The sequence below is a fragment of the Sinocyclocheilus grahami genome, unplaced genomic scaffold (assembly GCF_001515645.1).
Source record: "Sinocyclocheilus grahami isolate Dianchi unplaced genomic scaffold, SAMN03320097.WGS_v1.1 scaffold571.1, whole genome shotgun sequence".
NCBI lineage: Eukaryota > Metazoa > Chordata > Actinopteri > Cypriniformes > Cyprinidae > Sinocyclocheilus > Sinocyclocheilus grahami.
In genome coordinates, this window is record NW_015505750.1 from 521,957 (window position 1) to 538,185 (window position 16,229).

Sequence of the window (16,229 nt, forward strand, 5' to 3'; positions counted from 1 at the left end):
GCGATTATGGTAAGGGGCATTACATTTCCGACGAGTGCTTGCAGTGTTCGGCCAATCACAATGCACTGGGTCAGCTGGCCAATCAGAGCAGACTGCGCTTGTCGGAAGGAGGGACTTTGTAGAAAACGAAGCGTTTGAGAGAGGCGGGGCATAGAGGACCTACAATAATGTACAGTATTTGAAAAATAATGTGTTTTTTGAACGTTAAAGCATATCAACATATTCTGTTACACCAAATACACAAAATAATGATCTTTAAAAAAGCATCATATGACCCCTTTAACTGCACACATTTGCATTGCATTTACATTTTACATGTATTCATTTAACAGACTCTTTTATTCAAAGTGACTTACAAATGAGGACTACACAAGTAAATCATCCTGAGGAGAACTGCTGAAACACACTGCACCAAAATTTGTTAGAACATACAGTACAGGCCAGCACAGAGATGTGGGTTTAAAGCAGGGCTGGGCAACTTCGGTCCTGGAGGGCCACTGTCCTGCAGAGTTTAGCTCCAGCCCTAATCAAACACACCTGCGTGTAGACTTCTAATCTTGAAAACATTGATTAGCTTGTTCAGGTGTGTTTGATTAGGGTTGGAGCTAAACACTGCAGGACAGTGGCCCTCCAGGGGGGTATTCCAAAAAGCAGGTTATGTGACATACCCAGGTATGTTTGAGGATAAGCGAGCGGATAACCTCAGCTTTCGGTTCCAAAATCGGAGTTAACTTTCAGGGTATGTAAGTAACCATAGCAACTTGCTCTCTGAAGATAACCTGCTCCGGAGCAGGTTATGTTCCAGGGTTAGTTCAGTTCAGCGCATGCATGATCAGCGCATGATCTACTGACGAGCCTTCAGTGGGCGTGACAGATAGCGCACAATATTATATATTAGTACAATACAGTTATGTATATAGCCTACTATATTGTATTGTATAACTGTATTGTATCTAACTTTTATGAATTATTATAAATTATAAAACACTATTATGACAAGGTAATGTTTCATTTACTATATTATATATATTTATTACATTTTATATTATCTTACACATGGATCTGCATTTTCTATAATGTATTTCTATAATAAAAATACATATCTGATATGACTTGATATATAATTAGCATCAAACAAACAATATAATTCTTATTCTCAAGGATTAAACAATAAATGGAAAAAAAGAAAAATGATTACACAACCATCAATTAGGTGGCGATATGCACTAAGCATGTAAATGACCATTGAACAAAAGAAGAAATAAACGGCATGGCGTGCTTTTTCTTAGCGTCCGTTTCCATAGCGACTCGTCGATTCGTCACTCTGTTGAGATTGTCTTGAGTCTTAATCAGGAACATACTCGGTGTTGAATGAACTTACTCCCGGACACGTTTTTGGAACCACATACCTCGAGTAAGCACGGTTTGGGGTTAATCAACCGAAAGTTCAGGGTTTAGCTGACGGTAAGTTAACCGTGCTTTCTGGAATACACCCCAGGACTGAAGTTGCCCAGCCCTGGGCCCGTATTCACAAAACATCTTAAGGCTAAAAGTAGCTCATAACTCACCGATTTAGGAGAAAATATTAAAAATAATGGGCATGTCAATCCTAAATTTAGGCTCCTAAATTTTTGCTCTAAGAGTATTTCACAAAGCGTTTTAGCTCTAAAAGTAGCTCCTAAATTTGTGAAAGGTTCTCTTAAAGACTCTAAAGTTACTAAGATCAAACCACAAACTATCCTAAAATGGCTGTTGCCGGCAATCTGCCTCTGAATGTAAACATTTGATGATAATGACCTTTTAAAAAGGTATCGCCTTTGGTTTTGGAGGTTATCCCAACTCCAAATTTTCCTTTGATTATATCCTTGTTTTCATTAATCAGTTGGGCAAGAAGTAACAGCTGTTCTTGCATCCAGTTTTTTAAATTTTTAAAAAAAATTTTTTTTTTACATTTGCATGTATTACTATCTGCCTTGATTATTCTACTCTGTTAATTAAAAGGCTGTTTATATGCATATTCACTAATTCTTTATGAGAAGCATACATGTAAGAGGCTGACAATTAACTGAACATATAGGCCTACTTGTTTAATTAGTGACTCTTAGCCTGCATTTTAAAATCTTTATTTGAATGTGGCAACATTTTAATTTTTAAACCTTTATATATGGCAACATCGTCAGAGACCCCTCCCCTATCAGCCAATCACTGTGTGCATAGTTAGTAAGCATGCTGACATCATCCATAGCAAGGAGGTCAACCCCGCCCCCTTACTCTTAGCTTAAGACTTCTCTCTATTCCTTAGTAAACATTTGTCTCAGCAGCTTTGTGAATAGGTTTTAAGAGAAAACTCTTAGCTAAAAACTTTTACTGCTATTCAGGAGAACTCTTAGTTGTAAGATCAAATGTTTTGTGAATACGGGCCCTGGTTTAAAGAAATCCTAAGCTTTCCTAAAAACCTTTGGTTTGGTTTAGTTTTTTGTTTTATTTCATTTCATTTGCTGCCTGGCAAGAACTGGTACTTTTTAAAGCAATGCATTTTGTGTCACAGCTTTGGCTATTTTGTATGTTATTTTCACAAAGGGATGAAATGCTGTATCGACCAATCAGCATCCAAGATGGAAATTATTCAGTTTTATTATAAGGCTTTAGAAAAGAGGTACTGTGTTCATGGCTGTACCCACCATTGAGGTCCCAGAGGTCCGGATATAATTACCTAATAATAGCTGTACTTTGGTGCTGCAAAGATATTGTACAAGGCCAACATAACACAGAGCGGTATAACAGTGCTTGAATGCAGGCATTACTGTTCATTTAAATTCTTGCATGATGCTTTGGTCAAAAAGTGAGATGTAAGATATAAGTATGTAAATATTTAATATGACACCTGTGTTACGTTAAAAATTTTAAATGACCAACAGTAATATCCAGAAATGGAACAACACAACCAGCACAGTTTCAGCATATTAAGCATAAGATTAAATTTGTGTGCATATTGTGCATGAATTTAATTAACTTAGTTAGTTTCCTGATAGCCTTTCTGTAAATTCACTTATTATCCTCAGGCCTAAACTAGAATGTGGTAAAACGTGTGGCTTTGAAAAGTGTGTTTATAGGTTGTGCTTAGCATTTGTGACCCTGGAGCACAAAACCAGTCTTAAGTCGCTGGGGTATATTTGTAGCAATAGCCAAAAATACATTGTATGGGTCAAAATTATCGATTTTTCTTTTATGCCAAAAGTCATTAGGATATTAAGTAAAGATCATGTTCCATGAATATATTTAGTAAATTTCCTACCGTAAATACATCAAAACTTAATTTTTGATTAGTAATATGCATTGCTAAGAACTTCATTTGGACAATTTTAAAGGCAGTTTCCTCAGTATTTTGATTTTTTTGCACCCTCAGATTCCAGATTTTCAAATAGTTGTATCTCTGCCAAATATTGTCCTATGCTAACAAACCATACATCAATGGAAAGTGTATTTATTCAGCTTTCAGATGTTGTATGTATCTCAATTTTGAAAAATTGATACTTATGACTGGTTTTGTGGTCCAGGGTCACATTTAGCCTATTAAGAAAAAAAGTGTCTATGTCTACAGCCTTTGTACAGTATACTGATATGTTTATGGCTGGTTTGCTCTATTAATTTAAAAGGATAGTTCACCTAAAAATTAAAATTCTGTTATTTACATATTCAAATTTTATTATTTCAAACCTTATTTCTATTTTTCATGACCATGTGTATTTTTTTTTTTTGTTCCACTAATGCAGATAATAATGGAAATGACTGTCATGGTTTTACTGCTACTGTTATCCGAATTTTTGCCCTCCAGACATCTTAAAATAAAATCAACATTTTTCCAGGGGCCATATATCCCCGAACTCCCCAAGTAAGCTGTGTTTTTGGACCTCAATATTTCTGAAACCCTGCATATGGCCTTGACCATGTCATACTCAAACTCAACTGGTCATTCCCGGCCAGAATCCCGGCTCAAATGCAGTATTTGTTGTGTTGTGGGTTTGCTGTGATGAGATCCACACAAGCAGACCCCATTACAGCTAGCCTTTTTTTGAGCCTAACACAGTTGATAAATCTGGTTTACCATGCTAACCCCATTTGATATATTGCTAAAGATTAGGGTGTTTAGGATTAGCTTGCAAGTACAAAATCCTCTTAATGAGTATTTATTATTGGTAGCATAGCAACAGACTATCAGTAGTCTACCCTGAAGCGTTCTACAGGTTTGTCACCAGATATGAACAGGATGGTGTCCTCCTGCTTCTTCAGTTGTGAGCACAGTGCTGGTGCCTGTCATGGTCAGGTGAACATGACCACCTGCTTCTCGAATATCCTCAGCTCACACACTTGTATATGTATTGCAGAAATCAGATGATGACTATGTATACAAAAAAATCGATGAACACAAAGCCGAACCAGAGGAGGTAGCAGAAGAAGAAGAGGAGGAGGAGGAGGAGGAGGAGGAAGAAGAAGAGGAGGCGGAGAAAGGGAAAGATGAAGATGAAGCTAAAGCAGAGGAAGATACTGAAGCAACTGGTTTGTAAAATTATTTATCCTTGTTTGCTATTTAAGTACTTTTTTTCAGTGTAGTTATACATAATTTCCTTCTTTTGTGGCTCCCTTTTCAGGTAATGAGAATGGGGAGGGGATGGACAAGGACATTGGAAAAGATGGAGGAGATACAGAGGATGAGGACGAGGCCAGTAAGCCAAATGACAGTCCCTCAGAGGATGAAGTAAGCAAGTTCACATTTGACTTTTATTCTTCCTTAGCCAGTAGGGGAGTGACAGTATAGTTTATATTGCTATACGTTGATGTTGCAGACACAGAATGAGCTGCTGGAAAAGTGCACAATCCAAGTTGTCTTAAACATGAGACGTGTTTTATATTAAGTGCTTCGAACTAAATGATAAACCAACACATCTTGCCCTACTGCCAGATGAATATTTTATAGAAAGTTGATTTAGTTTAATCACTTTCTCACTTAATCACATTTCAGTTTAAGTTATTAAAAAGGGTTCAGTTCCTTGTGAGTTTTTAAGTTATGAGCTTTTTAACATGATCAAATTGCTCTGATCGTATTTATTGTTTGTATCTTGTTTGAAAAATGATTCAGTTGAGTTTAGGAATAGGACTTTTTAATCTAGCATTCTACTGTCATAACCACTGTTAGCAGGCTCTGGAGAAGAGCTCTGTCAAACCAGGAGCTGTCTTCACCAAACATCTAGGTCAGTGAAGTACTAGGAATGCAAATCAGTATTGCTTTTTTGGCATCGAAGAAAGTTGTTACAGTCAGAGCTGATCTCAACTCAGCATCATCACTGACACTCTCTAACAGCAGACCCAGACACAAGCACACTGAATACAGACTGACCACCATGTATTGAGCTTTGGAAGCAGACAGGTTGTTTTTCGAGTGATGAACAGTTTCGTTTTTCTGCTTTTTTTAGGTTGTATGTTCAGCCTTACAAGGACAGCCTTTTGTTTACATGTTTGCAAACTGTTCATTGCTCTTGGAAATAAATATTTACTATAACATCCTGTGTACCGTTGACATGACTTCACTAGGAACACGGCTTACTCGTTTGTGCAAAGTATTTTATTAAAAGCATAATTGTAACAAAATAAAATGTACACTTTTAGAACAGGCAGTGCTTTATATTGGGTGCTTGCAGACCTAAATTATATGACTGAATTTTTTTTTTTACAAAAAATAACATTAAACAGATTGAGTATGTAGTGTTGTTGCAGATGCTTCAGTGTCATGTCAAATTTCACATCAGCAAACTGAGCAAAGAATCCGTCCTCGTAAATGCCGCTCAAGCAGACACTTTGGAGCAATCGGATCAATATCACTCTGCAGACTCAACCTCACTTCAGTCTTTGAAAGCAGTAAAAGCTCAAATCCATTTATTTCATCCATTTTAAGTCCCTCAATCCAAACGACATGACCATGAAGAGCAAACTCTCCAACACAATGCTGCAGTTTACACTGCAAGCCGGTTTCAACCTATTGATCCTGCTCAAAAGATTTTGAGTTTGTGCACTAGTCAGACCTTTTAAGATAAATCCACGTATGAAAGTGAGTAAATGTCATTCGGTGAGGCAGATGCCTCTTATAATGTAACATACTGAGGAGGTACTTCGTTTAAACCAATTGGTCAGGAAATTACTGTAATTGCATACTTTCTGCACCAGCTGAGCAACTGTCATTGCCAATAGAAAAATCACATGCCAAAAGAGTGAGGACTAATTTAGGTTATCCATCCCTAGCCTTTTACTTCATGCACTTTAGTTATGGGTTATGTCATGTCATGCATTTTCAAGAGAACATTTCTGTGTTCAAGCTGTGCTTGCTTTACACTGTAAATGTTAGATGTGGAAAGCCAAAAAAGCTGAAATTCAGCATAACTGTATTTTTAGAAGAACTCTTCAAAACCAGACGTTGGCTGTCTAGTATTTAAAAAGGTTGTGAAGCCAATGAGACGGTCTTGAGATTGGTTACATACCTGCTAAATGAATTATACAGGAGTGGTATTACACCAGCTCTGTACTTATCTGATCACAAACTGCATCATGCATCCTTTTATATCTTGTAACACAGTTAGCTGACACGGAAAGTCAGCAGCTCAGTCCATGGTATTACCCAAACCATGCTGAGAGATGCATCAGTAAATTGTACAACAAAATAAATACAAAACAGCGGCTTATATGTATGAGCTCGTAGTCTGAATGCTGGAAAGAGGAGATGATGGAGTATGTAGACGTGATCCACTCGTTATTTCCATTTGCTTTTGGCGTCAGTGGTCTGAAACACGCTGGAGGCGGACATTAGGTTCTCGATGTACTGCCCGAGAACCTGGTTCTCCGATTTGAGCTTAAGGTTCTCCTCTTTCACCGCATCCACACGCGCAGAGAGATCTAATGGAAACAGACAAAACACAGAGTGCATCACTTAACTTTTTCCGGCAGCCATTTAGAGTGCCTGAGTGGATCAGAGGAGAATGGTTAGCGGAGAGTTAACCACTAGAGCAAGGTGCAGGGGGAAAATGAGACCTTCAAGTGTGTGCTGAAGCTCCAACACTTGGTTTATGAGTCTCGTCTTTTCCTCTTGCTCAACTTGATTCTCCATATCTCCTGAAAAGACACACATACAAATCTGAAATTGCACCAAAGCTATTTAAACTGAAGAAACACGCATTTTAACAACACAATATAAAATATTATACCAAATTGTGGGTGATATTTACCATCAATCTCACAATGCATGGTGCTGTACTGGTCCTCCAGTCTGAAGCGCAGGACTGTCGGTTCTCCGTCAGCTGTGAGAGATATTATCAATGTGGTATAAAATATGCTTTTAATACAAACATATAATGATGTTATTGGCCATGTACAAAAGTAATTCGTTGGTATATAGGATACAGTGCAAACTAAGCCGTTTCAATATCCCAGCGCATCGAGATATAGTTAGCTATTGGCTAACACAACAAACCATCGCCTGATATGAATAGATATAGTTCACAGAGAACTGAGATCACCGTCGTTTACATTTCATGCTTAAAACGTAATTATATTGCTATTAGTACTCGAGACATTACATTACAACTTTGGTTTTATGAAGTTTTAATTCATGCCACGTCCAACTCATCAGTCTCCATTGGTTATCATGCTACAGGCCGCTGCAGCCTGGCTGTTAAAATTCTTGTTAGAAACAGCTTTAAATGACCCCGATAATAAAATTCAATTTACATAATCAGCAACAAATGAACTTGGTAAATAGGCAATTATGAAATCAATACACGCAGAGGCGAAATAAACATTAAGTATAGTGGAGAACTTAAGTAACACACATCAGCACACTGATAAATTCACACAGCCCTACCTGATATAAGACTAAAATGTTCAAAAATTATCAAGCCTCCAAAGCTGATGCCAAGGTAATGATACAGACCATCCGTTACCTCATCGCTTCGGTCTCTTTCACATACTCACTACCAAACAGCACCGACAGAGGCAGACAAAGCTCTCTAAAAATATGAGGCTGTGCACAAAGCAATACAGCATGCTGCTTTCAGCAAATGGCCTGGCCTTCTATTTTTTAAAGAATAGTATGTAAAACAGAATGCATTATGCAACATAATAAACATTTCTCCTCATTAGAAAAAGTATGCTACTTTGCTGTCATATGGCCTCATTAAAAAATTAAAAAATTAAATAAATGTAGCCTAATAATAATTATAAATACTTTGGTCAAATCTGTCACCTAAATCAAAATTCCAGTATTATGATATAGCCCAGTATAACATCTCCTCCCTGTTCTACAAAAGAAATAAATTCATACAGGTTTGGAAACAGCAGACGGGTGAGTAGGCCTAAATGATGAATTCATTTTTAGGTGGATTATACCTTTAAAAATGACAGATCTGAGTAGACCTGAGTTTTCTGAAATATGCAGCCTTTGTTCTACTTGCTGCTCTGGCAGTAGCTACATTCACACATGCTTATGTGTGAGCTGGTCTCTGCAGTCCCTGCACACAAGCACACACCTACTGCCTCTAATGGAGGTTTCTGGCATGTGTTGACACAATACCTCTCCATTTATTCCTGTATTTGGACAAGAAAACCACATGCTGCACAGCACTAAAGCATTTGATGCTAAAATTATTATGCCAACTTATACTTACCAGTTTAAACAAAACTAGTTGTTTTGATCCGGAGCAGATTTTATTTTTTCTGAAAATACTGTTGATGTTATCGCATTGGACCAATATTGGAATCAATCTTTAAATCAACTTGTTTTCTTTCAATTAGCACAGGTTTTGTATTATTTTTGGATTGGATTGATCATTGGCTTTATTGATCTGAGCTTATTCACCTCAGTTTTTGAGTGAACATTTTCTTGCCAAAATTTACCACAAACACTGCTTTTTCACACAAAAACTGAGGTGCATAAGCTCAGATCAATGAGGTCTATGACCAAAAATGTATCAAACACTTCCAAAAAGCAAAACAAAACCTGTGCTAACAGAAAGAAAACAAGTTGACCAAAAGATTGCATTCAAGATGTGGTGTTAATATAGGATAATGAGAGACAAGCAATTTTTAAACACCAATGATTTTCAGCATAGCACAAGGTTTGTTTTAGTTAACTATTATAACTCTGAAAGTCCCTCATTCAGATTATAGCTGTCATCTTAATGTGCACATGTGTGTGTTTATTCACACATGTCCCAGTTCTATTACTGAATTGTTACCGGGCAAAGAAAACTGGTTTCAGATCAGCTTTAAAGCAAGACAAGGCAAGTCTTACCTGAATCATCAGCTAGTGAAATGTTAGTAAAAGTCCCATCATCTTCATTCACGTTTCCCTCCATGACTGAGTGTGTTCGCAAATGTGTGTGGGTGTAGCTTATTAGCAAAACAACAGTTAAATAATTTAAACTATGGAGTTAAATACTTTTGAAAAGGTTATTTTCTCTCTATCTAGCTCTCTCTCTCTTCCTGAAACACTGTGTAGTTTGTCCGGCCTTACCCTCTCAATTATTCACCATCGGTTACCAACCAGACCTGTGTGGTAACTCAGGTGACAAAGCTGGAGCAAACTTTAGGGCGACACCTGCTGAGAGATCCAAAGTTCACTTGTTCACTTTCTCAGATTAAAGTGAGTCATCCCCCCCACATTCTCACCCAACTGCGTACACCTTTAACTTTCTCGCACCGTCTGTCTCATTTCATCTGTACTACAGTGGGACACGTTAACTAAAGGAAGTGTCTGATGGCCTCACACAAACAAAACCACATGGCAGTGCCTAACTACATCGACTTAATTGGTTTGCACTTTGATCAGTGTTGTAAAAAGCCCAGAGTATTACTACAAGCTACAGAAAAGACTTGAAGTGATACATTGATTGACACTAGATGTTTTCGCTTTCGTTTCATTTTAAGCTGTAGGCATAAGAAATGTTGACATAGTTTCTGATTCTAATAGAGAGTTAAACTCAGATACCTGCAGCAAATACTTCTTATGCACAGGCTGCATTTCTATTATGCAATAGCATGACTTTTTTTTTTGTCTACAAATTCAAAGATGTGTATCTTAATATTAGTATCTTCATGAAATGACAACAAAGCTAACATACATGGACTTCAAATGACAAAACTTGATTTTGTGGGGTTTTGGTTCAGCCAAAAATGAACATTTGCAGAAAATGTGCTCACCCTCAGGCCATTCAAGATGTTAAATAGTTTGTTTCTTCATCGGAATAGATTTGGAGAAATGTAGCTTTACATCACTTGCTCACCAATGGATCCTCTGCAGTGAATGGGTGCCATCAGAATAAGAGTCCAAACAGCTGATAAAAACATCACAATAATTCACAAGTAATCCGTATGACTACTTATGACCCATAACTTTGTTTACAAACAAAAACTGTCCAAAACAATTCTAGTTCTATCCGCTGTTTGAACTCTCATTCTGACGGCACCCATTCACTGCAGAGGATCCATTGGACATTTCTACAAATCGTTCCAATGAAGAAACATCTACATCTTGGATGGCCTGAAGATGAGTACATTATTGTTTAATGTGTGCTCATTGTACTTTTGATGGATATAACAGTCCCGAGGTTAGTACGAGGATAAATCCAGATTTTGGTTACATTTTCTCTTGATGGCAACTTTAAAATGCTCCTAAGAAAGGAAAACACATCGACTAATGGATTATAATAATTAAGATTTAAATTTTACACTAAACAAAAGCTCTAGGCGCTGTCTAAATAGTTACTAGTTTTAACTATTTTTAAAATCTGATTAATGAACTTTATTAAATATATTTTGAAAGTATAGGGCATACCTTGCATGGAATAAAGTTAGTGTGGAATAAAATATTAAATATGATAAAAAAGTGCCTCCTGGTGGCTAAAGCCTGCCATAAATTTAACTAGGAATTGACAGTGTTTTCATCTTCTGTGTTGATCTCTAGCTGTGCTCATGAAACACAGATTTAATACTTGTCAAAATAAATAAACATATAAATGCATCTCAGCTAGATTACTGCCTATTGATTAGGTTAAATGTTTGTTTTGTAAATGTAGGTTAAATCTTTTTATTCTTTTTCTATGAGATATTCATATTAATTTTAAAATGTATTCATTTTGTCTATTAAATGTGTAGTAGTATTAATACATGTAAAGATTTTATAGCATAAACATAATTTACAATACCCTAATAATATATGATAGCCATAGACTGTAGTCAGGAAATAACGTCTTTGCAGCTTTACAAAAATACTACATAATCGCTGAAGCTAAGTGACTGCACCATCATTTTTATGAATACAAAACTATTTGATGTGATTCATTTAGATTGTACCTTTGATTATATTCAAGGTAATTGAACAATACATAATTTCCTGCAAATATTCCAAGCTTATTAATATATATACAGGGGCAAGGGAGGCAGTGTCTCCTCAAAAAATTAGATGAGAAAATAATCAATATTACAAACATAAATCGCGAATATTACTAAATATGGCATTAAAAGTATAAAAGTCACTCGTTTTTATAAAGTAACACTGTCAAACAGCGACAACCGCAGGTAAAGTTACAGTGGAGGCTTGCCTCCCTTCAGTCCATTGACTTTCTACAGAGCGTCAGAGACCCTTAGCGTGCCGTGACTTTTCTTGAGGCTCATTGAAGATGAATGGGAGAAAGTCACGTGAGAAGAGGCAATGCCTCCGTCGCGCTATAATTGGATATGATCGGGTTATGATTGGATGCGATTGGTTCCTGCGATAAATCCCGCCTCTTGTTTTCGTGCGAGCTCTGGGTCTGAATGAAGAAAATTATGTTGTTATTGATTAATTAATTATAAAGTAAGTAAACAACTCTCCCGCTACTTTGTGTCACGTCAAAATAAAAACGTGATGACTGCGTCAGTTTTCAGTGAGCATTCAGCATGATGAAATGAAAGATATATCTTCGTGTCTGTGGCAGTGTTTACAGAGCTTTTATGACGATTACCCTTGAATTACATTCGATTACATCTTGAAAATAAGTTGACTATTAAAAAGAACAGCTGAACATCAGTTCACAAATAAAAAATATTGCTAGCATTTTACAATAAGGTGTCATTTAATGAGTTAACTAACATGAACAAACAATGAACGTTTATTACAGTACTTAAATCCTACAGTTGTTCATTGTTAGTTCATGTAGTTCACAGTGCATAAACTAATGTTAACAAGCACACTTTTTATTTTAATAATGCATTAGTAAATGTTGAAATTAATATGAACTAAGATTAATAAATGCTGTAGAATAAAAATGGATAAACACACTATGAAATGTATTAGTATTAAAAATATTAAATAAAATACAAAATAATATAAATAAAATACAAAATAGAATTATATTTGTTCTCTTTTTTATATAATATTTATGTACCCAGGAAAATGTGACAACATTAAGTGTAAAGTGTAACAGGGACACACACACACATTTTATTTTATATATATATAAACTGCCTCCTCATTTTAAAACACCACCGCACGCCACTGATATATATATATATAACTTACATATATACTTCACTGGAGGATTTGTTTCTTACAAACACGCAACTTCTCACGTTACAAGACATTAACTGATGGACTGGAGTTGCGTGGATTACTTTTGGATTACTGTGATGTTTTTATCAGCTGTTTGAACTCTCATTCTGATGGCACCCATTCACTGCAGATGATTCACTGGTGAGCAAGTGATGAAATCACTCCAAACCTGAAAAAACTTGAAATTTCTCCAAACCTGTTTTGATGAAGAAATTAGCTCATCTACATCTTGGATCACTTCAGTAAATTTTCAGCAAATTTTCATTGTTGGCTGAACTATTACTTTAAAATTTGTAAAAAATTACAAAATAATTTAAGCTTAAGTCAACACATTTAATTTGAGATATCTGTTAGTATTTACAGCATAAATGTCTCTTCAGATGAAAAGTGAGTGAATGAAAAGGAAGGAATAAGGAAATTACAAAGAGAGGATGATGAAGGTTGAGATGGTGAAGTTGAGATGAAGACAGAAAAATAAGAGAGATGGAAGGAAGGAACAAAATTATATATTGACAGGAGATAAGAATTTGACAGATAGAAAATGGCACAATAAGTGACAGAGGGGCAGATTGAAGCATAAACACTAATGGAGATGTGTAGGCAGTCTCTTGTTCTCTCTCTCATTCCTTTCTGACTGCAAAGTTAACAGATGCCCACGGCTGGCAGTGGCTCTCTTGATGCTTGTAAAGGAGGCTCGACCCATCTGCACTGTGCATAAGCACCAGCAACAATCAATCCTGTACAGACCCAAAATCAGCTTTGGGTTTAGGAACACCAGCAGAGCAATGAGAATTAATGTTATTTTTTGACTGGTGCAAGAGCAGTAATTAACCATGTTACCAAACATGTGCTGCGATGGGATCTCTCCCTGTACAGCCAAAATGGCTGTAATGTAATTGTAATGCTGTGAAAAGTGAAGAGCTTTTATATGGCAGTTCGCAAAACAAGAAGGTAATATCGAGTAACTTACATTCATACACATTCAAACTATATAGAACATACTTTTTTAACGGTTGCAATGTAAGTACACCTACTCAGAGAGCATGCAATTTCAGGGGTAGCCAGTCACTTGTGAAATTCTTGAACAGTCAGTGTTTAAAAAAAAAAGGTTGAGTGTCTGATTTAATGACTAACTCTTAAAAGCAGTTTGTTGTTGCTACCTATTGGTGGAAAGAGTGCACACGCAAAAAGTGTCACTAAAAATAATGGCCAATCAAACACACACACACACACAAAAGCTTTGTAATATAGGCCTATATGCTATTTAAATAATACACTGCATTACAGTAGCTACACACCTGCATGTGGTTTTCAGTTTTCTGTTTTTCACACCAATTCCACCTTCCCCTTTCTTTCACTCTCCGAGCAGATCTTTCCTCTCTATAAATAGAAATCACATTGCCGGTGACCATACAAATGATAATATGCCAACATAGCATGTCCAGACCATAGGACACACCAGGGAGTGAAGGTGCCCCTGTGCCCACGTTTTGTACAGACAAGCCAGGGGAAGAGGAGGCGGCAATGAACCAGGCTCCAGTGCTTTGAGGCGTGACATCCAGCCGAGGTTCAATCTGCCTGCACTGCAAAATGATGCAGTAGAACTAAACCCCAGACACAGAAGACATGTTCCAAATCACTTCCCTTCTGTGTAGTGCATGAAATACCCCTAAAGACTTAACAAGACTTCAAGAAAGGAATCTCAAATCTGTAAATGGTCTTGCTTTTTCATGCAGTGATACAGACACATATGCAGAAAAAACTACACTATTTATTTTTGTGACATTGTATTTATGTGACATTGTAGAAAATAATTTGTAATTCTAGTTACAATGCATCTTGTATTTAAAGCCCATCACCTAATTTCCAGCATATAATGTATTGATTTGTTGTCTAAACGTGTTTACATGCTCATGCTGAGAGTATGAAATGTACAGTAGGTATAGAAATGCATCACCCCCCTTTAAAATAATCACATTTTGTTGCTTTGCAGCCTGAAATGAATACGGACACATTTTTTTATACATCTGTATTTACTCAGTGCAACTTGAAAGATATAACAACAACATATCATAAAAAAAGAAAATATAAAAATGCCTCAATCAGGTGTAGCTAATCACCTTCTCAATGGCACACAAAGCCATTTGACTTTCAACTGTAATCAGCTGTGGTCATTTTGAGATGAGACTAAAATTGAATTATTTGGCCTCAACATCAAACGATATGTCTGGTGGAAATCCAATACAGCTCACCATCCAAATACCACCATTCCTCCAGTAAAGCATGGAGGAGGTAATATCCTGTTATGGGGGTGTTTCTCTGCAGCAGGGACTGGAGCACTTGTCAGGATAGAAGGAAAAATGGATGGGGCAAAATACCATCAAATTCTTGAGGAAAATCTGCCAGAAAGATGTCAATGGGAAGAAGGTTTACCTTCCAACATAACGACGACTCAAAGCACACAACAAAACTGAGCACACAGTGGCTGAAGGAGAAAAGGGTGAATGTCCTTGCATGGCCTAGTCAGAGCCCAGACTTAAACCCCATTGAAGATCTGTGGAATGACTTCAGACTGCAGTCCACAAACGGTCAGCATCAAATTGAACTGAACTTGAGCAGTTCTGCAAAGAAGAGTGGGCAAATATCGCAAAGTCTAGATGTGCAAAGTTAGAGTCCCAACAGACTAAAGGCTGTAATTAAAGCAAAAGGTGGTTCAACAAAATACTGATACGTAGGCTTGCTGCGACAGACGTTTTTTTCTGTTATACCAGTGTTAAGCCGCAACACCGGTTACGTCATCGCGGCACCGCCTCCCCCCACCGTCGTTTTTATTTATTTATAGTAACAAAAATAATTTTGCCTAGTTCAGTTAGAGGACAGACACTTTTAAAAACTAAACGCTCAATGCAGCGTGCCAAACCGTGCGCGAACGACAGTGCACCACGGAGCAGGAGTCAGATTTTATTTATCACATGAGGAGAGTGAGTTGAGTCGAGAAGACCCTGCTCTGCCCTCAATGTCTCAATGGTGATGTGGAACCACAAGCCAATCACACGCTTCCTAAAGCCCTGGCCTGTCGTCACACCCTCTCAAACTCAAAGACAACGAGACAAAAAAGGGGGGAGAAAAAATAAATCTATGAAATGAATTGGGCATGACTGTGCAGTATCTCAAAAAATTTGCAACAAACCCGTTCAAATGCCTTCGAAGAACTAATTAAACCATGTGGACCTCTATGAGCATGCAAACAAAGCCCTATTGAAAAAAAAAAAACCTTCACATTAGCAGAAAATAGCCCAAACACACTAGACGAATATTGGCCTCATAACTCTTCATTCAAAATTTGAGAATTGCATTGTGTCATGTTAAAAACGGTTTTAAAAACAAGTGCTTCAGGACTTGTGTTCTGTTCTGTTCCAATACAACAATTGTGCTAGCTGAATGCAAGATCGTGTCCTGTGTGTACGACAATCTCTGCTGTCACAAACTGAAAGTCACCATGTACACCATGTTCCTGTTCTAACCAATCAGACAACAAGGAACCGCCCAAAACGCAACCACAAACACATTAAAAAAAAAAATATATATATATATATAT

The 16,229-nt window shown here is 37.0% G+C and overlaps 2 protein-coding genes across 9 annotated transcripts in view; one reads left to right on the forward strand and one right to left on the reverse strand.

The window, feature by feature from the left end:
- The window catches only part of LOC107556507 (calnexin-like), a 24,022-nt gene extending 19,206 nt beyond the window's left edge, over positions 1 to 4,816 (forward strand). The window contains exons 13-14 of the mRNA XM_016239644.1: positions 4,386 to 4,557; positions 4,650 to 4,816. Coding sequence (XP_016095130.1) covers positions 4,386 to 4,557; positions 4,650 to 4,816 — 339 coding nt within the window. The remainder of the gene's footprint in view (positions 1 to 4,385; positions 4,558 to 4,649) is intronic.
- Positions 4,817 to 6,445: 1,629 nt separating this feature from the next.
- On the reverse strand, positions 6,446 to 9,540 carry LOC107556533 (short coiled-coil protein A-like). 8 transcript variants are annotated; one of them, XM_016239673.1, is made up of 4 exons: positions 9,335 to 9,540; positions 7,272 to 7,343; positions 7,078 to 7,155; positions 6,446 to 6,942 (listed from the first exon to the last, which is right to left on the reverse strand). In XM_016239673.1, the coding sequence occupies exons 1-4, from the start codon at positions 9,396 to 9,398 to the stop codon at positions 6,800 to 6,802; spliced, it is 357 nt and encodes a 118-aa protein (XP_016095159.1). In that variant the 5' UTR covers positions 9,399 to 9,540; the 3' UTR covers positions 6,446 to 6,799. The 8 variants fall into 8 exon arrangements, with proteins under 8 accessions (XP_016095159.1, XP_016095158.1, XP_016095160.1 ...); XM_016239672.1 differs by having other exon boundaries at positions 7,078 to 7,158; XM_016239674.1 differs by lacking the exon at positions 9,335 to 9,540 and adding an exon at positions 7,907 to 8,018 and having other exon boundaries at positions 7,078 to 7,158.
- Between the last annotated feature and the right edge of the window lie 6,689 nt (positions 9,541 to 16,229).

Coding starts and splice junctions, on each gene's coding strand:
- LOC107556533 (XM_016239672.1), bottom strand. CDS start 9,398: ATGGAGGGAAACGTGAATGAAGATGATGGGACTTTTACTAACATTTCA. Junction 7,159..7,271: donor CATGCATTGTGAGATTGATG/GTAAATATCACC, acceptor GTGTCTTTTCAG/GAGATATGGAGAATCAAGTT. Junction 6,943..7,077: donor GCTTCAGCACACACTTGAAG/GTCTCATTTTCC, acceptor TGTTTCCATTAG/ATCTCTCTGCGCGTGTGGAT.